The sequence below is a fragment of the Vipera ursinii genome (genome assembly GCF_947247035.1).
Source record: "Vipera ursinii genome assembly, chromosome: 6".
In the NCBI taxonomy this organism is placed as follows: Eukaryota; Metazoa; Chordata; class Lepidosauria; order Squamata; family Viperidae; genus Vipera; species Vipera ursinii.
The window spans coordinates 89,474,925-89,496,352 of NC_139515.1; the positions used below are offsets into that span (position 1 = coordinate 89,474,925).

The 21,428-nt window shown below is 52.6% G+C and overlaps 2 protein-coding genes across 2 annotated transcripts in view; one reads left to right on the forward strand and one right to left on the reverse strand.

Moving 5' to 3' along the window:
• Nucleotides 1–21,428, forward strand: part of SHANK3 (SH3 and multiple ankyrin repeat domains 3) — a gene marked incomplete at both ends in the record, with an annotated part of 484,200 nt that overhangs the window by 212,801 nt on the left and 249,971 nt on the right. The gene's annotated exons all lie outside the window — the stretch shown is intronic.
• Nucleotides 5,561–19,217, reverse strand: ARSA (arylsulfatase A). Its single transcript, XM_083366122.1, has 9 exons — nt 19,132–19,217; nt 15,383–15,852; nt 14,078–14,318; nt 10,978–11,196; nt 10,027–10,196; nt 9,213–9,337; nt 8,984–9,111; nt 8,374–8,476; nt 5,561–7,622 (listed from the first exon to the last, which is right to left on the reverse strand). The coding sequence occupies exons 2-9, from the start codon at nt 15,619–15,621 to the stop codon at nt 7,315–7,317; spliced, it is 1,533 nt and encodes a 510-aa protein (XP_083222248.1). The 5' UTR covers nt 15,622–15,852; nt 19,132–19,217; the 3' UTR covers nt 5,561–7,314.

Consider the following 21,428-nt stretch of genomic DNA (forward strand, 5'->3'; position numbering starts at 1 on the left):
AAGGTGGACCTGGAAAAGGAGTGGGGGGAATCTTAGGAACGCCACAGTTTCCCAGGGTGGACCCAGCACATTCCAGAATGGGGCCCAAGACAAGAGACTGCACAGTCCTGAGCTGGATGGGGAAGGGAGGAAGAGGTTGTAACCACACCCTGAAACCTATCAGGGAATATTTAACAGGTTAGAAGGTGGTGAGATTCGTCCATTAGGCCTAAGCAAATAAAGGATGCAAAGGATCGGGACCTTGCCGTTCAGAAGAGATTTATTGTTCAAGCTTATATATCTAAGAATCTAGTCAGCTAAGGGCCAGTAGTAAATTGGGGCCAGAAAACTGTGAACACAATTTAAGAGGTATTGGGCTTAGATTGTTTGTGGCAATGTGACAATTCTAAGGTGATGAGGCACTTAACTCCATCCCTTGGCTCTGCTTCTTCTTCTTCTACATCCACTACATCCAATCAGTCTCACACATTTCAATCTCAAACTAGCTACTTTATTGCTCACTGCCTATAATACGGGAATCTTCCCCAGACTGGCCATTTTCCCTTGGGAACAACCAGATGGGGCTCTCGTGCATTCCAGGGAGCATAAAGCTCTTGTGTTTATGTAGTGAGTCTGGGCTGATTCCTCACATAAGCCCTCTTCCCAAACCAGGGTGGTGGCTCTCCAACAGACTCAGTTGGATTTCATTGTGCCATCTTTGCATTTGGGTCTGACGCTACAAAGGAAGGAGAGCGTCATTCACCGGATGAAGGCAAAGGAAGAGGACAAGGCGGATTGGGCCATAAATAAGAAATATCACTACTGTGCTGTGTCCCGGGGAGAAAAGATGCTGTTCTGGGTTCCGAACCCAATTTTATGGGAGGATGGAGGCAGCCAGAGACCCTGAAGAAAAATCCCATGTAGATAACCCCGCTTTGATTTGGTTAGGCATCGGATGGAACCCAGGGAAACATGGGTGGTCTTTGAAGTTGATGGGAGTCAGGTCAGGTCAAGGTTTCAGGGATTTCAGGAATGGCACCCTTAATTTAGGCTCAGTGGGTTAGGACGCTGAGCTTGTCGATCAGAAGGTCGGCAGTTTGGCGGGTCGAATCCCGAGTGCCGCATAACAGAGTGAGCGCCTGTTACTCGTCCCAGCTTCTGCCAACCTAGCAGTTCGAAAGCATGTAAAAATGCAAGTAGAAAAATAGGGACCACTACGGTGGGAATGTAACAGCGTTCCGTGCGCCTTTGGCGTCTAGTCATGCCGACCACATGACCACGGAGACGTCCTCGGACAAGCGCTGGCTCTTCGGCTTTGAAACGGAGATGAGCACCGGCCCCTAGAGTCGGAAACGACTAGCACACGTGTGCGGGGGAACCTTTACCTTTACCTTTAAGAGAATCTAGAAAGCCTGGGGTTACCTTCAGTTTCTTTCCCACACTTCTGGACTGTGTGATTTATTTATTTTTTTGAAAGTCCACCCTGAATGGCTCGCTTCTTCCTACCCCAAGGTCATCTCCATATTCCTTCTAGCCCATCCTCTGAAGACACCCAGCTGAAGGCTGATTATTGTAGGCCATGAACATGCCAAGAAAGATTGCATATTCCAAACCCAGGGCTGACGCCTCCATGGATTAATATTATTTATTAAATTTATACCGTATGCCACCCATCTCCCCAACTGGCGACTCTGGGTGTTTGCCCAGGGTCAGTCTCACCAGCCTCTTTGCTACAGAGACCCGGCAGATGCCAATTTTGTACATACCTCTTCTTGGTCTTAAAGCAATGAGCGGCGGTGAGGACCCAATGCTCAGCCAGGAGGGATCCCCCACACGAGTGCCGATGTCCATTGGAAGAGGGGATCTGGATGCTGACAAGCCACGGCCACATTCCTGGCATGGCATCGATGCCACCCACAATCCGCACATTTCTGCCATGCTTGGGCGCCAAGGGCCGCTTCCCACAGGCTGAAGGGGAAACAGAGAAATGGGTCGGATTGGGGCTAAGACAGTCCCACTCTAGCTGTGTGGAACTGCCAGAGGAAATCTTTGTAGAAGCCACCAAACCATCAGGGGATTCACCTGCCCAACAGTATCGGAAAGAGTACACAGGGTCAGAAACTGGCATTCCTTCCAGTTACGGAATAGTAGAGTTGGAATATACCTTGTGGATCTTCAACTCTCTGCTAGAGCAGAAGACCCTATACCAGGGGTAGGCAACCTTGGCTCTTTTATGACTCGTGGACTTCAACTCCCAGAATTCCTGAGCCAGCTGCTGGCTCAGGAATTCTGGGAGTTGAAGTCCACGAGTCATAAAAGAGCCAAGGTTGCCTACCCCTGCCCTATACCATTCTGGACAAATGGCTGTCCAGTCTCTTCTTAAAAACCTCCAGTTATGGAGCACCCACAATTTCTGAAGGCAACTTCCGTTCCACTGGTTGGTTGTCCTCCCTGTTAGGAAGTTTCTCTTTACTTCTGTGTTGGTTCTCTCCTTAGTTAGTGTCCATCTGTTGCTTCCTGCTTTGAAGGTTGATCCCTTTGGCAGCCCCTCAAATATGGAAAGAGTGCATCAACCTCGCTCTCCCCGGCCTGACCTCAACCACACCATAACCTTCTTCTGGATCTGTCTGCTTCCCATCCTGACGGAGCCTTGCAGGAAACTTGTTTCCACTCAGGACGGTGACCTGGACCTGGATTGATTAAACCCTTTCCTGTAGATCTTGATTTTTAATAATAATAATAATAATAATAATAATAATAATAATAATAATAATAATAATAATAATAATAATAATAATAATGGCTATTTCAGCACCTTTTGGTTTGCAAGATTGTCAATGCCTGCAATGATCATCTCAAGAAGAAAATATCACATGGCGTGTGTGTGTTCATGTGTGTGTGTGTGTGTGTGCACACCTATGTATATATCTGGTTAACCGGTCAGCTGGAACTTTGAAAGGGGGTTAGATGGACTTTTGGAGCACTAAGTCAATTGAGGTTCTGGATGACCTCCGGGATCAGAGGCAATAGTCTTGCACAGCATAAGCAGGAGATGGCTGTGCTGGTGTCCCTCTTGGCCGACTCTCGTGGGGACATTTGATTGGCTGTGAAGTAGGAGGGGCGGTGGCCAAAGCAGCTTTGACACCGTCCAGCGATTTCTGACAGGGGTCCTTTAATGGGAATGGCTGTCACAGGTCACTCAGTTTCACCTCTGCTTGGTGTTTTGTACGTTTAGAGTCATCTGGTACCCCAGTCAATGTCGGACTATAGTTCCCAGCATTCCTTTCATTGGCCAAGCTGGCTAGGACCGCTGGGAATCATCGGCAGATGCAGTTGTTGGGCTACGAACGTCTGACCCGCCTTAGAAACGAGACGGGCTCTTAGTAGCATTCGGACATCCGTTGGTGTTTGTGGCCCAGATCTTCAGGGGCTTCTGGAATGACTCAGAGCACAGAGATTAGGAATGCAGGCTTCCTACGCCTTCTCCAATGGCTGATTTCTGGCTGAGCCACTGAAAATTTTCCTAACCCACATCTGGTGCTCTCTGGGGATTCTTTTCAGCTCTACTCCATTTCCAGGACATTCAAGCATCTTCATCTCTTTGAAGACAGAGGCAGAGCAGGCTGTCCATCGCGCTTCTGTACCTGCCTCTGGATATATTCGTATGTTTATATCTTACTTCTGTTTCCTGTGGGTTTTGTGCTTATTATGGGAACTTGCAAAATTTATTATTGTGATTTTATTAGGAAATTTATTTGCCTCCCATCTGGTATCCAAGAACTCTGGGTAGATTATTCATTTATTGTGATTTAGTACAATATAATTCCTCAAAGATTTGTGAGGAAGGATATATTGACAGGGCCGTTCCTTGCATCACCCCCATCACTGCTCCAGAAATTTGTAAAGGAGAGGCATGTTGTGGGGAGGCGATTCATTGCCCACAGAGGGTGCGGCTGCTAGAGTTAGCAAACCTGAGCTCCATACCAGGAATTAAAACTCTTAGGTAACAACCAAACTTAATAAAATAATTAACCTGAGCTGTATTTAAGGGAACCTTAAAATGATCAACGTGACTGCTCTAGCCACCGAGACAATGTGGGAACAAAACTGTCGTGTTTGGTGCTTTTAGGATTGGATCAGGGGATCAGCCTTCGATGGGTTCTCTTTGGCTCTCCCCAGTTCCCACAACTGGGCAATGCCCTGTGTCCCAAGGATATTGAGGAGTCCCAGGTGGGCTTCAAACAGGACCCTACTGGGCAGTCAGCAATGTGTGGGCCTCAACAGGGACACCCTATGTGGGGCACTGTGGACAGCACTTAAATTTGTTGTGAGTTACACAATAACATAATTCTATTCTCCTCCCCTCCTCCTCCTCCTCCTCTCTGCAAGCCTCATTCCTTCTAGCACTGATGATGTTACCTAGTTTGGGTCATGAAACATCCACAAGAAAACAATCCAGCTCAGAGAGCACCAGGGACCACACAGTCCTCCTCCTCCTCCAGACCTTACTCACTTTCTGGATTGTAGCCCTGGGTCCCCCACAACTGCAGCAAGACCACGATTGGCAGAAGCAGCCCTGGCTGCGTCTCCATGCCCAGCTACGGCTCCTGGCCTCTCCTCCCCATTGTCCAAGTGGTGCCACAGCACTGAGACGCCGACATCAGCGGGTTCTCCTTCCGAGTTGCTAGGAGACGGGGTCTGGCCGGAAGGGTAGGGTCACTCAGCCACCCCTGACCCAGACTGGTGGCCTTCGGTGTGGAGGAGTTCCTCGAGTGAGGTCAACCCTGTCTTGGATTCACACAGTACTGGCTAACGGGGGTCCAAAGAACTCCTGAGAAGGCAGCCAGTGGTCATGGCAAAGCTGGTGTGGAATGTCTACACAATAGAGCGAGGCTGACTGGGGAAGTCCAGCCCTCTTAAAGGTGCCATGTTTGAAACCCATTGCAACGGAGCCTCTGGAGGCCTGAACATCCTCTGCAAGGGTTTGTATGTTTATATTCACTGTTTTTCACACTTGCAACCCTTGCAGCATCCCCACCGTCGCGTGATGCTTGGCAGCTGATTCTTATTTACGATGGTGTCCTGCGGGAGTCACGTGATCCCCTTTGGCGACAAGCAAAGTCAAACGGGGGGGGGGGGAGCTGGATTCGCTTAACAATCATGTCACTCGCTTAACTGCACCAATTAACGGTGGCAAGAAACGTTGTAAAATGGGGCAAAACTCACTAAATGAATATTTCACTTGGCAACACAAAGCTTGGGTGCCATTAGGGTCGTAACTAGAGGACTGCCACCTATGCCTAAAGCAGTCTGCTTTGGAAGGCTTAACCGCCCTGTTTCTAACTTAACAATGGCAGGGATTCCCTTAACTGAGACGTCATAATATGGGGCAAAACTCACTTAACAAGCCTCTTCTTTATTGACAGAAATTTGGGACCCAGTTTAAGTCGAGGACTAAAAGCCTCAACTGTGGTTGTAAGTCGAGGACTACAACAAACTCAACTGTGGTTGTGAGTCAACTAAAAGCTCAATCGTGGTTGTGAGCCGACGATTAAAAGCTCAATCGTGGTTGTGAGTCGAGGACTACTACCTAAAACAGTATTACTGTAATACAGTTGTAATAATAAAATAAAATAGTTTTGGACTGGCAACCGTAACTCAGCCAGGAACCATTTTTAAGAAATCAGAATTTATTTTCCAAATGCAGAAAAATCACCCAGGACTTCTTGTCAATGTCCACAGTACAATATCCACACTCAAGTGGTCCACAGTATCAGCATTAAAAAGACTTGCACATTAAAATCAAACTTCAAATTAAACAATTAGCATTTCTCCCGCCTTTGAAGAAAGAAGTCCCAGATCCAGGCCGGGCATCTTTTCAGAACTGCTTCTGTTAGAAATAGCCTTTGAAGTTTTGGGGAGCCCTTCCTGAGCACTGAATTAAGAAAAGAGGGAGAAAGTGGAGACTGGAAGCTTGTTCTCCAAGCTTGTGGGTCGATTTCCAAAGGTTTTACTGCCAGGCAAACCCAAACTAGACTGTGTTGTCTCTCTGTGTCATATAATACAGAGATCCCCAACCTCTTGGGGCACCAGGGATCACCGGTTCCGTGGAGAAAGGTTTTTTCACGGACCAGAGAGTGTGTGGTTTTGTGTGCTGCCTGCATCCCACGGATGGGGCTTGGCTTGTTTGCGCAGACCGGTTGCTGGCATGCCGCAGCCCGGTACTAGTCCATGGACCGGGGGTTGGGGACCGCTGGTATAATATATGCACAAGTCTGTATTTATTATTTTTGTCATTATTTAGGTAGTGTATGCCGGAGGTGGTGACCCTGAGAGCTGAATGCAATGAAATTTCATTTTTAATGTACGCCGATTGGTGTACATTCAAAGTGACAATGAAGTTATTATTCTGCTCTAGGTGGGATCCAACTGGAACTAAGGAGGAAGTTCCAGAGTGTGAGAGCAATTCATGGAACAACTTGCTTCCCGGAGTTGTGGGTGCTTTCAAGGAGAGACTGAACATCCTTTGGTCCAGGATGGGATAAGGACTCCTGCGTTATGCAGGGGGGTGGACTAGACTAGAAGACCTTGAAGGAATCTCCCTTCCAGCCTTATAATTCTACGATTTTAAGGTGGGAAGACCAGGCCCGCTCGTGGTGAGAGAAGGACTGGTACGCACATAGTGATCTGCAGTCGAGGCTGGGCTTTAGCACTGCCTTCTGGCCTGGCCAATGTCATCTCATCCAACGTGGTCCCAGGGCATGCTGGGGACCTACCTTTGACCCCCTCAGCTACAAAGACGAGGGGTTCAACCTATTTTCCAGAGCTCCGAAAGGCAAGATGAGCAATAAGGGATGGAAACTCATCAAGGAGAGAAGCAACCTGGAATTAAGGAGGAACTTCCTAACAGTGAGGACAATCAACCAGTGGAACAGAAGTTGCCTTCAGAAGTTGTGGGTGCTCCATCAATGGAGGCTTTCCAAAGGAGACTGGACAGCTGTCTTTCTGACATGGCTTAGGCTCTCCTGCTTCAGCAGTGGGTTGGACTAGAAGACCTCCAAGGCCCCTTCCAGCTCTATTATTCCATGCCCTGTGTACCAGCTTCCTCTTCAGATCCATTAACTTCCAGTTCCCTTCAGCCTCCAACCCCAGGGAAGAACGGCACATTATCTTCATTCTTGATGAAAGCAAGATGAGACTCTTTTTTTCCCTGATTAAAAACACAATTGCAGAAACTCCTTGGGAATGTGTTAAAATGGAAACGAACCCGCTGTTCTGTCCACGGGCGCAAGAGCCAGAGGTGGGTTGCAGGCGACGGGGCATGTGAGGGGGGGGCTAGGAGGCGCAGCGGCAGCAGGAGGGCTTGGGGCTGCACTGGGGGGAGCAGCAAGGCTGGAGCGAGGGGTCCTTGCCCAAGGCCATCTGGCTCTGCCCAAAGGTCATGCTCTCGTCAAAGGCGGCTTTCAGCAGGCGGGCCTCCTTAAGGACCTTCAGGATCTCCGGCTTCTGAGCGCCGGCCTGCACGAGGTTGTAGTTCTCCTCAGGGTCCATCTCGAGGTCAAAGAGCTGGGGGGGCTCCCGGGAGGTGAGATAGGTGAAGCCACTGCAGTCCCGGTCGGGGGTCGCGGCGCTGTTGAAGGATCCTGGGGGTCCAAAGAGAGACGGGGGGGCCCAGCTGGGCATTGGCTGTTTCATTGCCCCTGGGCCTCCATCTAGGTTTATCTTTCTAACACTGTAAATCACCCAGAGTTCCTTTGTGGTAGGATGGGTGGTAGGGAGAGAGAGAGAGAGAGAGAGACGGAGGGAGGGAGGGAGGGAGGGAGGGAGAGAGAGAGAGAGAGAGAGAGAGAGAGAGAGAATCTATCTACCTATCCATCTATCCATCTATCTATCTATCCGTCTCTCTCTGTCTGTCTGTCTCTCTCTCTCTCTATCATCTATCTGTATCTATCTCATTATCTCAACTATATCATCTATCATATCTATCTGTCTGTCTGTCTATCTATCCATCCATCCATTATCTATCTATCTATCTATCTATCTATCTATCTATCTATCTATCTATCCATCCATCCATTATCTATCCATCCACTATCTATCTATCTATCTATCTATCTATCTATCTATCTATCTATCTATCTATCTATCTATTTATCTCTCTGTCTCTGTCTCTCTCTCTCTCTCTCTCCATCCATCCATTATCTATCCATCCATTATCTATCTATCTATCTATCTATCTATCTATCTATCTATCTATCTATCTATATTTTTCTTTCTGTCATCCATCAGCTATAATGTTTTCTATGTCTGTTTTTAGGAGGTCGTAAGCCGCCCAGAGTCTCTTGACGGTGAGAGGGCCAGCATATAAATTTAATAAATAAATAAAGGGCTCACCTTTGGTGAAGAAGTGGGCCTTGTACTTGCCGTAGCGGACAGCAAAAACCCCATACAATTCGTCAGGAGCCGTCGGGTAGAAGAACATGGTCTGACGGGGGCTCTGTCGGAAGAATCAGAGAGCACAACATCATCCTAGCCCTGATGAGCTTACCTAGCTGGGTCATGAAACGTCTGCAAGTAAACAGCCAAGTTCAGAAAGCACCAGAGACCCCAGAGTCGTCCTCCTCCTCCTCTTCCTCTCCACAAACTCACTCTCTTCTAGAATGGATGATGCTCCCTAGTTGGGTCATGAAACGCCTGCAACAAAACATCCAGCTCAGGAAGCACCAGGGACCCCACCTCCTTCTCCCAAATCCTCCTCCCTTCTAGCATTGACGTTACCTAGTCGGATCATGAAAACAGTCAAGAAGAACTGAAGAAGCTTCTCGGATGAGAAGCGAAATGTTTTCAAGGGGGGGGGGGAACAACCACCCGAAGACAGTCGAGTTGCCTCTTGGGAAAAGCACCTTTGGGACCAACGGGGCCTGAATGATGGGGAGACTTTCCCAGGGCGGGCAAAGCGAGTCCCTCGCTCCCACCAGCCCACCCCCCCCCCCCGGAAGCCTACCTTCCCTTTCCCCAGGAGGAAGGGGCTGAAGTCATATCCATCCAGCGTGACGTTGGGGAGAGGCACCCCAGCCAGAGCGGCCACAGTGGGAAGGATGTCCAAGGTACTGGCCAGTTCATGGGTCACCCCTGGCGCCAAGAGAAAGCGGTCGACCAGGTTGTTATCGAAGGAACACCCGCTCTGACCCTGCCCCATGACAAGCCGAAGACCCTCCCTCCCACTGCCTCACCTGGCGCAATGCGACCTGGCCAGTAAGCCACCGCCGGCTCCCTCATGCCCCCTTCATAGGTCGTCCCCTTCCCACATTTGAGCAAGCCAGCACTGCCCCCTCGGGAGCCACGCATCGTCTCTGGGCTGTCAAGAAATGAGAAATGACCTTTTAGGAAATATCCTGGAACCAGCCAGGCAGGTTTTGAACAGTAAGCAATTTGTAAACAGTTTTTGTTTTAATCCCTGACCAGGGAAAATTTGTTCGACTGCTCCTATGGCTATAAATTCTGGGCCTGTTTTGCAAGGAGTGGGGGGGCGGAGAACTATTACTGTTGTAATACAACTATCACATCCAACTAGTGGATGCATACCTTTTTTTCTTAAATGCACAATTCCTTTAAAAATGTTTTGTCTAGTCTTGTTTCTGAAGTTTGCCAAATGCCAACTCGACTTCCTTGGGGGTTTTCTTCCTTGAAAAGGTTTCGCTTCTCATCCAAGAAGCTTCTTCAGTTCTGAAGAACACGGAAGAACTTCTCCAGAACTAATGAAGCTTCTTGGATGAGAAGCAAAAGAGTTTCAAGGGAAAAAAACTCCCAAGGAAATCCAGGTGGGCTTTGGGAAAGCACGTGTAGGACACAGCCATGATGTTCTGTTAAAGTGGATTTTCTGGTACTATGAGAACCCACCCAAACTAAAGCCGAGTTACTTCCAGGGCACCAGGATCCATTGCCGATGGTCACAAAGGGCTGCCTGGCCTTCTCCGACCCTCAATGCTAAACTGACGCAAACTGACCGTTCCTGACCCAAAGACTGGCCCAGTTGCACACACTCACCCGTTGTCAGAGGTGAAAAAGACCAGGGTATTTCTGTGGACGCCAGCATCCTGCAGAGCCTGCAACAGGAAGCCCACCGACCCGTCAAACTCCAGGAGGGCATCGCCGTAAGGCCCCCTCAGGGACCGACCCGTGTAGTTTTGGCTCCCAAACTGGGGATAATGGGTATGCTGCGGAGAGGGGAAACAGACACAAACACCAACGCTGTAAGCCGCCCAGGTCGTTGGCTGAGATGGGCAGCTATAGGAATTGAATTGAATTGAATTAATTAATGCAGAGAATAGCAAGAAAGATGATTAGGGGGGTGGGAGCTAAAATATACAAAGAACGGGGGGGTGGCTGGAGGGGGGGTGGAAGCAGCGGAGACAGGGAAGCAGCGTCGCCCTCAAGAGCAAGGCAGCCTCCACAGGACACCTGAGGCCAAAGGCCCCCAAGCTTTCAATCGGCCCCTCCAGATAAATGGGAGACTACGTACGACTGCTCACTTAGTGACCGAAGCTGCCACGGCACTGAAAAAAGCGTCTTAGGGCCGTCTTTCACCCTTACGACCGTAGCAGAATCCCCCGGAGTCACCTGGTTGAAATTCAGTTACACTTGGCCACCGACTCCTATTTAGGACCACCGTAGTGTCCGGGGGGTGTGTGTCACGTGGTTCCCCTTTTGTTGACCTTCTGCCAGGCAAAGTCCGTGGGGAAGCCGGATTCACTACATTCACAACCGTGTTAGCAACTGAACAACTTCAGTGATCCGCTTAACAAACGAGCCGAGGAAGGTCTTACAAATGGGGCCGGGGGAATTCACCTAACTACTGCCTCGCTTAGCAGCAGAAATTTTGCGGTCGTAAGCCAAAGGCTGCCTGCATAAAATGGGCTGATGCTTACCCCACCCCAACCTCCCTGCTCTCAGCCCCCCATTCCCACGTGGACCCCAGTCCCGTCCCTCAAGACTCACGTGAGAGGCGTAATAGAGGAGGAAGGGCTGCTTGCGCCGAGCGGCGTCCAGGATGAACTCGCGCGCAAACTTATTGTACTGGCCCTCCAGGCGGGGGAAGTATATGGGCTGCTCCAGGATGCTCTGGTTCAGGAACAGGGGGACGGGGACCACCCCTTGGTCGCAGGCCCCGAAGCACGGAGTGTGGGGCGGGAAGCAGGTTAAGTTCTGGCAGGGGCCCTGCAAGAATGACACGGAGTAACAGAGTTGGAAGGGTCCTTGGAGGTCTTCTAGTCCAACCCCTTGCTCGGTGGTTCCCAGGGAAGGCAAGCAGTCTGGGAAGATTCTGGTAGACAAGAACATTTTAAAAATGTGAATTAAAAGGACAAAGAAACAAAAACACACAATATCCCCCCCCTTCGTTGAACACTGAGAAATAAGATTGCAACCATAACAACTCTTTGCAAAGAAAGTCCAAGGTTTATAAACTTTTGCATCCATTTGCAACCCAACCGACTTGTCATATATTGTACACCTGAAGAAGAAAAAAATAGTTAACAGGTTAAACCAGAGCAAGTTAAAGTTCAAGGCCCTCTGTTAACCTTCTGTTGCTGTGATTTATTTGTAGAAAGTGAAACAGAAACTGCCTTTTTTATCTTCCGGGTTTTGTATTGTGATCTTTTCTTGTTAGTTGCAAAGTCGTGTCCATCGCAACCCCCTGGACAACGTTCCTCCAGGCCTTCCTGTCCTCGGCCATCTTCTGGAGTCCATTGAATAACATAATAATGGTTAAAGAAGTGCTGTGGTTGTTGTTGTTGCTCTTCTTCTCCTCCTCCTCCTCCTCCTCCTCCTCCTCCTCCTCCTCCTCCTCCTCCTCCTCCTCCTCCTTCTTCTTCTTCTTCTTCTACTTCTTCCACAAAAAAACTGTCTACTTGCCTTTTGAAAAAGCAGCTTTGAGACTCCTTAAGTGAGAAGCAAAATGTTTTCAAAGGAAAAAATACTTTCAAAAAAAGAGTTGCTTGCTGCCAATGTTTAAGAGTTCCCCTGGTTGCTTGGACCTCACATAAATACACAAACACACACAAACACAGCCGTCTTAAGGCCAATTAAAAGAGGGACCATGACGGCATCTTTGGGTGGGATCACATATAGCAGACACCACAAGCAGCTGTTTAACCCAGTCATTATTTGTAAACCTAAGTCTAAAGCGGCAGGGTTAGGCAACCTTGGCTCTCTTGTGACTCCTGGACTTTTCCTTGTGAGTTTAAGAGGTGTGGACTTCAAATCCCGGCATTCCAGCTGGGGAATTCTGGGAGTTGAAAATCTAAAAGTTGCCAACCTTGACTTTGTTGCTGCCATCAGCAGCTGAGGAACACACACATACACACATGAAGTACTAATACCACTTTACAAGGCCTTGGTAAGGCCACACTTGGAATACTGCATCCAGTTTTGGTCAATACGATGTAAAAAAGATGTCGAGACTCTAGAAAGAGTACAGAGAAGAACAACAAAGATGATTGGGGGAATGGAGGCTACAACATATAGGGAACGGTTGCTGGAATTGGGTATGTCTAGTAGTTTAATGAAGAGAAGGACCAGGGATGACATGATAGCAGCCTTCCAATATCTCAGGGGCTGCCCCAAAGAAGAGGGAGTCAAGCTATTCTCCAAAGCGCCTGACGGCAGGACAAGAAGCAACGGATGGAAACTAATCAAGGAGAGAAGCAACCTAGAACTAAGGAGAAACTTCCTGACAGTTGGAACAATTAACCAGTGGAACCACCTGCCTCCAGAAGTGGTGAATGCTCCAACACTGGAGGTTTTTAAGAAGAGACTGGACAGCCATTTGTCTGAAATGGTATAAGGTTTCCTGCCTTAGCAGGGGGTTGGACTAGATGACCTCCAAGGTCCCTTCCAACTTATTATTATTATTATTATTATTATTATTATTATTATTATTATTATTATTATTATTATTATATTAGTATTAGTATTAGTATTAGTATTATTACATCCATACATTCCTCCTAAATTCCCTTCATCTCCTTCTATTTTCTCCAGATGATTGAAGTGTTTTTTCTAGCTTTTAAAATCTGGAGGAAATTCACATGTTTCCAAGCTGACTCAGAGTCTGGGGTCTGAGCGTGGTGGTCTTCCTGCAGATGTTTCATTGCCCATCTAGGTAACTTCATCAGGGCAAAAACTGGAATATTCTTTATTGGCCAAGTGTGATGGGAAACACAAGCAACCTGTCTCTGGTGCGAAAGCTCTCGGGGTAGGTACAAACAGCAAAGGGATAAATCAAAGACCATAAATCAGGCTACCGTACGGGTAAACATCTCTGGACAGAAGCAGTGAGGAAGGAGTTGGGGATTCAGCAGAGTGACGGCAGGGAGGAAGAAACTGTCCTTGTGCCCAGCTGTTTTGGCAGGCAATGCCCTGCAGTGGGGTCTTGAGGGGGAAGCTGTACTGATCCTGTCCGGGATGTGAGGGGTCTGTAGATATTTTCTCAGCTGTCTTTCCTCTGAAGAAAGAGGGCTTTGCTTTCTGTTTATACTGCATTCGAGGGATTTCCAACTCAGACAGAAAACAGCAACCTAATCAAGAAACCACCAAGAACGCTTCCAACAACTCTGAGAGGGTGAAACACACACATGTATACACTCATATATAACCCCTCCCTCCCTTCTAGCACTGATGACGTTCCCTAGCTGGGTCATGAAACGTCCGCAAGAAAACCACCCAGCTTAGCGAGCACCAAGGGCCCCACAGTCCTTCCTCCTCCTCCTCCTCCTCCTCCTCCTCCTCCTCCTCCTCCTCCTCCTCCTCCTCCCTCCACTCTACAAACCCAATTCCCTTCTAGCACTGATGACATTACCTAGCTGGCTCATGAAACGTCCGCAAGAAAACCACCCAGCTTAGCGAGCACCAAGGACCCCACAGTCCTCCTCCTCCTCCTCCTCCTCCCTCCACTCTACAAACCCAATTCCCTCCTAGCACTGATGACGTTCCCTAGCTGGGTCATGAAACGTCCACAGGGAAACCCAAGGGGATCCAAGTGGAACGAGAGTCCCAGGGAGCCCGCAATCCCCGCCGCGCCACCTCTGCAGCTCCTCACCTGGTCGTGCGAGTAGGGTATCCCCAAGAAGTGGTCAAAGCCTTGGTTGGTGGGCAGGAACATGCCCTTGGGACCCAGGCCCAGATGCCACTTGCCAACCAGGGCCGTGGTGTAGCCGCGCTCCTTCAGCAATTCGGCCACCGTCACCTCGGCCAGCGGGAGGCCTCCCTGCGAGGCGGGATAAAAGACACTCGGATAGATACCGGAACGGGTCTGGTAGCGCCCCGTCAGGAGGGCTGCCCTGCGCGCAGAGAGAGAGAGAGAAAGAGAGAGAGAGAGGGAAGAAGAGAGAGAGGAAGAGAGAGAGGAAGAGGGAGGGAGAGGGAGGGAGGGAGGGGGAGAGAGGGAGAGGGAGAGGAAGAGAGAGAGAAAGAGAGAGAAAGGGAGGGAGAGGGAGGGAGGGGGAGAGGGAGAGAGAGAGAGGAAGAGAGAGAGGAAGAAAGAGAGAAAGAGAGAAAGAGAGGAAGAGGGAGGGAGAGGGAGGGACGGGGAGAGAGGGAGAGAGAGAGAGGGAAGAAGAGAGAGAGAAAGAGAGAGATAGAGGAAGAGAGAGAAAGGGAGGGAGAGGGAGGGAGGGGGAGAGGGAGAGAGAAAGAGAGAGGAAGAGAGAGAGGAAGAGAGAGAGAAAGAGGGAGGGAGGGGGAGAGAGGGAGAGAGAGAGAAGAGAGGAGAGAAAACATGAATGGAAAACCAGATACAGATTCCTCGACTCACAACTATTCATTTAGCGACCGTTCCAAGGTTACAAGGGCACTGGAAAAAGTGACTTATGACCATTTTTCACACTTACGACAGCTGCAGCCATCCCCAGGGTCACATGATCAAAATTCAGCCGCTTGGCGACTGACCCCTATTTACGGCGGCCGCAGCATCCCATGGGGATCACGTGACCCCCCCCCCCCCTCGTGCGACCTTCTGACCAGGAAAGCCAACGGGGCCAGCCACTCACTCGGCGAGCGTAGGACTAGTCATTCACTTAAACGGGGGGGCTTAAACGGGGGGGGGCAAAATTCACTTGGCAACCGTCTCGCTTAGCAGCAGAAACTTTGGGCTCGATCGCGGCTGTTAACTCAAGGGCTACTTGTAGAGGGGCCGGTCCAGTCGCCAGCGTCCTCCTCAGGGACGCAAAGGCCAGAAGCTCTCCGCACGGCAAGGCTGAGGCCGCCTCAGCTCCAGCGCTTGGCCGCGTTGCTCTTCCGCCGGGCCTCCAAGGCCCAGAGCCTCCCCCGCGAACCCTCCCGAGAACGGAGGGGGGGGCGGACTCTTCTCGGGTGGCCCTCGGAAGAACAGGAGGGGACGCTCTACCTGGACGGGCTGCAGACGGAGCTGCTGCTGTAGAAGTCCGTGAAGCGCAGGCCCTCGGCAGCCATCCTGTCCAGGTTGGGGGTGGCAGAGGTGGGGTGCCCGTAGCTGGCCAGGTCTCCGAAGCCCAGGTCGTCCGCAAAAATCAGGACGACGTTGGGTGGCTGATAGGCTGCCTCCAGGGAGGCCAGCATCAGCAGCGGGCACAGGGTGAGGAGCCAGGACGGAGGCAAGGGTGACATGGTCGGCCAGAAGGGGTGCCGGCCAGGCCAGGTCAGCAGGAAGTCTGTCCAAGCCACGAGGTCACCGCCGAAGCCTCAGCTTGAGTGGGGCGCCAAGGGTCCAGCCCGCCGTTTATGCCCCACTGCTCTCCAATCGGGAGATCAGCGCTCGGGACGCAGCCGTCCCCAAAAGGGTCTTCAGCCCGAGGGTGACTCTTCAAGATCTTCGCAGACCCTGCGCTCGGTCCCAGGCTGCAAAAGAACAGAAGACTCAGGAAAAATACGGCAAACGCCGAGGAAACACAGCAATAAAGACAATAAAAGGATATTTCAGGAGCTGGAGCCAGCCGGGAACTGGGAAAGCTGCAGGGCAAAGATCCAGAAATGGGGTTTTTTTTAAAAAAAAGAAAGAAAGATGAGGTTACAAACAAGCACCAAGAACTCTTTGCAACTAACAGGAAGGTGACCAAGGAAAACAAGAAGAACAACAGGGGGGCAAAGAAGGAAAATTCCAGAACAATTAATCAGTGGGTCAACTGACTTGCCCCCAGAAGTTGTGGGCGCTCCATCACTGGACGTTTTTAAGAAGAGGCTGGACAACCATTCCTCGGAAACGGTGTGGGATTTTCCTGCCTGACCAGGGGGTTGGACTAGAAGACCTCCAAGGTCCCTACCAACTCTGCATTCTACTATTTTGTGGAAAGCACAGCTGCTTCAGGCACCAGGATAAGAAGTAAGCTTAGCACTGGACCACAAGGCGAGGAGGGGACAGGGAACCATCCTGCTCGTGGCCTGGGCCCTGTGCCACGCAGTGCTTTAAAGTGAGGACTAGCACCCTGAATTGCAGCCAGACAGAGACAGGAAGCCTATGCAGCTCCTCTAGCAGTGGCGTTGCTTTGGGTGAACCACAGTGAACCCCAAACTGCATGGGCCGCTACATTTTGGACCAGATGAAATTTCTGCATGGTTTTCAAGGGCAGCCCCATGAAGAGAGTATCACAGTCATCTAGACAGGAGGTGACCAAGGCGTGGATGACCATAAACCAGTCCTCCCAGTCCAGGAGCAGGCACCCACTGGTGCGTAGGATGGATCTGCGCAAAGGGGTCACAGAGGTCACTTGCCCCAGGAGCCGTAAGTCCAAGAGGAAACCCCCCTCCCCCCAAATGGTGTGCCAGACCTGTATGGGGAGCGTTACCCCATCCAGAGTCAGGGGTGTCAACTCTCTTGACCCAGGGGGGGGGGCAAAACCCCCAGCCACTCCATCTTGCAAGAATGGAGCACAATGATGATCCCACAAAGCCCAGGCTGGTGGATGACCCGTCCTGCCACCTTCGTATACATGTGTCATGTCTGAATCTGCGGAGGGAAATGAGCTGGAAGGGGACCCCACGGAGGAGGCGGAGGGAGAGGGGTCTGTGGCTTCAGAGGAAGGCGGGGAAGAGCAGGCCGAGGCAGGCCAGGGCCCTTCAGGATTGGGACAGGAGGAGGAGGAGGGAACAACCAGGCAGGCTCCACGAGGCACACCTGGAGACTGAGATTTAAGGAGCCGCTGCGGGGAGGAACGTTGTCCATATAGGGTTGCGATGGGTTGGACCCGACTTCGCAGCTAACAACTTCCTTATGCTAATCAGCCTGTATTTGAACCTGCTTTCAGCCAGAGTCGGCTGAAGGGGTGTAGAGGGGTGTGTGTGTGTGTGTGAGAGAGAGAGAGAGAGGGAGGGAGGGGGGAGGGAGAGAGAGAGAGAGATCTTTTGTAGGATGCTTGCTGGCAAATGTGGGACCATTTGGGGGAAATTGGGAGCAACAGAAGAGCTGTCTGAATTGCCATCTGACTGCATTGCCTCTGTGCTGTGCCCTGGGTCATCACAACATGATACATAGGAAGAGAGAGAGATCAGGGCCCTGAGCCCCCCCCCCACTTAATAGAGCCCCCCACACACACACACTGATACCAGCCACAGAGAAAGCAGGAGAACCAATGCAAAACAGCCCCCCCCACTCTGAATCCCAAGAGCCGGTCCAGCGTGGTTGACCTCAAAAGCCGCTGAGATCCAGAAGGGCCAGGATAGACACATCACCCTCACCCTGAGCCCTCCAAAGGTCATCCATATGTATGACCCATGACGTCTCGGCACTAAAGGTAGTCCTCGACTTACAACAACTGAGCCCAACGTTTCTGTTGCTAAGCAAGACAGTTGTTAGTTTTGCCTCATTTTACGACCTTTCTTACCACAGTTGTTAAGTGAACCACTGCGAAGGTTAAGTTAGCGACACGGTTGTTAAGCGAGTCCGGCTTCCCCCTTGACTTGGCTGGTCAGAAGTTTGGAAAAGCCGGTCAAGTGTCCCCAGGGCACTGCAACCGTCGTAAATACAAGTCAGTTGCCAAGCATCCAAATTTTGATGCCGCAACGGTCGTAAGTGTGAAAAGCGGTCGTCGTAAGTCATTTTTTTCCCCAGCGCTGTTGTAACTTTGAAGGGTCTGCCAATGTAACTGTTGTAAATCGAGGACTAACAGTGCAGGCTGCTCTGAATCCCCACCGCTTCGACAAAGGCTCTCTCTAGCTGGGAATTCACCACCCTCCCCACCCCTTCCCCCCAAAAGCCCAGCAGGAAGCCCCTGGGATGCCCCCCACCCACTTTCGCAGAGAGCCCGGCACTCCCCCCCCACCTCCAGAAGCCCCCCCCCACTCCGAAGCCTTCCGCCAAGCCGCCGCTCCTGCCAGTTGCCCCGGGGGACCCCGAGCCCCCCACCTCCGGAGGGCACCGGGCTGGCGATGGGGAAGAAGAGCCGGCTGCACCCGCGACGCTGCGGGCGGGCTCTGCCGGACTTAGGGCTGGAAGGGACCCCGGAGGTCGTCTAGTCCAGCGTTTCCCAACCTTAGGAACTTGAAGATGCGTGGACTGGCTGGGGAATTCTGGGAGTTGAAGTCCACGCATCTTCAAGTTCCTAAGGTTGGGAAACGTAGTTCTAGAGCAGGGTTTCTCCTCCTTGACCGCCTTAAGATGGGTCCTCTGGTATAAGGTCTCTGATATAAGGTCTCCTGCCTCGAGCAGGGAGGGGTTGGACTAGAAGACCTCGGAGGTCCCTCCAGCCTTAGGAGTCTGTCTTCTAGGTCCCGTTCCACCTTGGTCACTTTAAGGTGGGTGGACTTCTGGGAGTTGAAGTCCACCCATCTTAAAGCGGTCAAGGAGGAGAAACCCTGCTCTAGAACTGCGTTTCCCAACCTTAGGAACTTGAAGATGCGTGGACTTCAACTCCCAGAATTCCCCAGCCAGCTATGCTGGCTGGGGAATTCTGGGAGTTGAAGTCCGCGCATCTTCAAGTTCCTAAGGTTGGGAAACGCTAGTCCAGCCCCCTCCTCCGCCCAAGGCAGGAGACCTTCCAGGCCAGACGGCGCCTGGCACCCCGAGAGTGCTGGGGAGGGGGTCAAAGCGACCCCCGCCGCGCAGCCCCCCCCCCGAGACCACAGCCCGCCCGCCGGCGCCCCGGCCCCGCCACGCCCTCTCGCCCGCCGGCTGCGCAGCCTTGCCTGGCCCGCGCCGCGGGAGCTCCGGTCCTCCGGCAGCAGCGCCGCCGCCGCCAGCTGTGCCCGTCAGCGCCGGCCGGAGTCACGCGGGGCGGCGGAGGCGGCCTTGGAGAGCGGAGCGCGGGGGCGGGGCTTCTCCGGCGGAGGGGAGGAGCCTCTGCGCTGCCCGCAGCCCCGCCCCTCGGGCAGAGGCCGGACTGCGGGAGGGGCTCCGGGCTGGGAGACCCCCCCCTCTCTGCCCCAGGCCCGCGGCGAAGCGCAGCTGGAGCGAGTTGCTGGCCCGCCTCTGACCGCCGAGGGGGCCGGGGCTGCGGCAAGAGCTCCTCCGACGCCGGCGGGCTGCCTGCTTGGGCTGCCCCCCCCGTTAGTCCTGCCTTGCGGGGTGCGGGAGGGGCTCCGGGCGGGGGACGGGCTGGGAGACCCCCCCCCCTTTGGCCCAGGACCCAGGGGGGGCGGCGGGACCCCCGACCGAGAGCGCTCGGCCCGCCCCCCCCGCTGGGAGAGAGCGGGGGCTTCTTTCCCACGGGGGGGGGGCGCCTGGGGGAAGTCCGACCCCGAGGCTGGTGGGGAGCCTTTTAAACCAGCGTTTCCCAACCTTAGGAACTTGAAGATGCGTGGACTTCAACTCCCAGAATTCCCCAGCCAGGGGAATTCTGGGAGTTGAAGTCCACGCATCTTCAAGTTCCTAAGGTTGGGAAACGCTGTTTTAAACCACACAAACACCCAGAGATACATACATACACGGAACCACACACACACAGAGATACATACAATCACACACAGAGATACATAGACAATCTGTCAAAATATCCGTCCGCGAACAGCAGGAAAAACCACAGCTGGAAAGGTAGACAACCCACAAAGGACACGTTTATTCTCTTGCACAAACAATCGGAAGTGGGAACAAAGTCAGCGTTGGGTGCTTTCCGCATCCGACGCTATTTAAAGCCATCCGGCACAAAACACCACGCCCTCCCAACAAACCGGCATCCGCCCACCTCCCCATAAATGAGCTACCCCTCCCCTCCAGGGCCTTTTGGCTTCCGCCCTTCTTCCGTGCCCCACATGCAGGTATGTAGCCCCGGAAACCCCCACACCAGACCCCCAGGCCCCACCACCTCTGGTCCTCTTCCACCTGGGACTGTTCTCTTCACGGTCCCCAGGCCCCGGGACCCCTCCGCCCATCGGAGCCGCCCCAGCTCCCCAACCAGGCAGTTCCATAAACAACCCCCCCCCCCGCAGTCAGAAGTGTAGTCCTTTCACCGCACAATGAGGGAAGCCCGGAACAGCAGCTGCGTGTTGGATTCCCCCTTGGCAAGGCCTCCCCGCACCGGCACGGCCGCCAAAAACGGCCAGGAGCCTGTCCCGTCACGCGCAGGTCTCTCCTGCACAGGCATGGCATGCGAAGCCGGTCGGGGCCTTGTCCTGGTGCCTGCAGGCCTCTCGTGCGCAGGCACAGAGTTGGGTCCCTCAGCAAGGCCTCCCCACGCTGGCACGGCCGCCGGAAATGGCCAGGAGCCTGCCCCATCACGCGCAGGTCTCTCCTGTGCAGGTGCGGCATGCGGAGCCAGTCAGGGCTTTGTCCTGGCGCCTGCAGGCCTCCTGTGCGCAGGCATAGCATCCGGAGGTGGAGGGGGGGACGCCTGACGCAGACATGGCTGCCGGAGACGGCCGGGAGTCTGCGGGTGTTCTGGGCGAGCCTGTTGGAGCGGCTGTGGCTGGGCTGAGGGGTCCTGGAGCCACACACACACCCTGCTGAATGTCGGGCCTGCGGGGCTCGACATGCCGCCCCCTCTACCAGGGCTCCACCTGGAAGAGAGGAAACAAGCGGTAAGCAGTCGTCCACCCAACCTGCGGACTTGGTCCATTCCCCGCCTGGCTTTCCTGGATGCTTTCGATGGAAGGCCTGAACCAGACAGGGAGCATGCACGTCCCCCACCCCCACCCACGAGGCCTCCTCCCTGGGGTAGCCCTTCCAGAGCAGTAGGTACTGCAACTTTCCCCTCCGCAGCCTGGAGTCAAGGACCTCCTGCACCTCAAACTGCTCACTGTGGATGGGCCCGGGAACCCCCACTCCCACTGCCGTCGCAGACCTTGTGGCAGGCTTCAGCAGGCTGCAGTGGAATACCAGGTGGATCTTGCCCAGGAACTGCGGTAGCCGAAGCCGCACCATGACGGGGTTGATCACTTGCACCACCCGGAACAGCCCCAAGGTATTTGGGTCCCAACTTCTTGCAGGGCACTCGGAGTCATAGGTACTTGGTGGACAGATAGACAAGGTCCCCCACCTTAGGGGTGCT

Coding starts and splice junctions, on each gene's coding strand:
- ARSA (XM_083366122.1), bottom strand. CDS start 15,621: ATGTCACCCTTGCCTCCGTCCTGGCTCCTCACCCTGTGCCCGCTGCTG. Junction 11,197..14,077: donor TACCCTACTCGCACGACCAG/GTGAGGAGCTGC, acceptor TCATTCTTGCAG/GGCCCCTGCCAGAACTTAAC. Junction 9,338..10,026: donor TTTTTCACCTCTGACAACGG/GTGAGTGTGTGC, acceptor ATTTCTTGACAG/CCCAGAGACGATGCGTGGCT.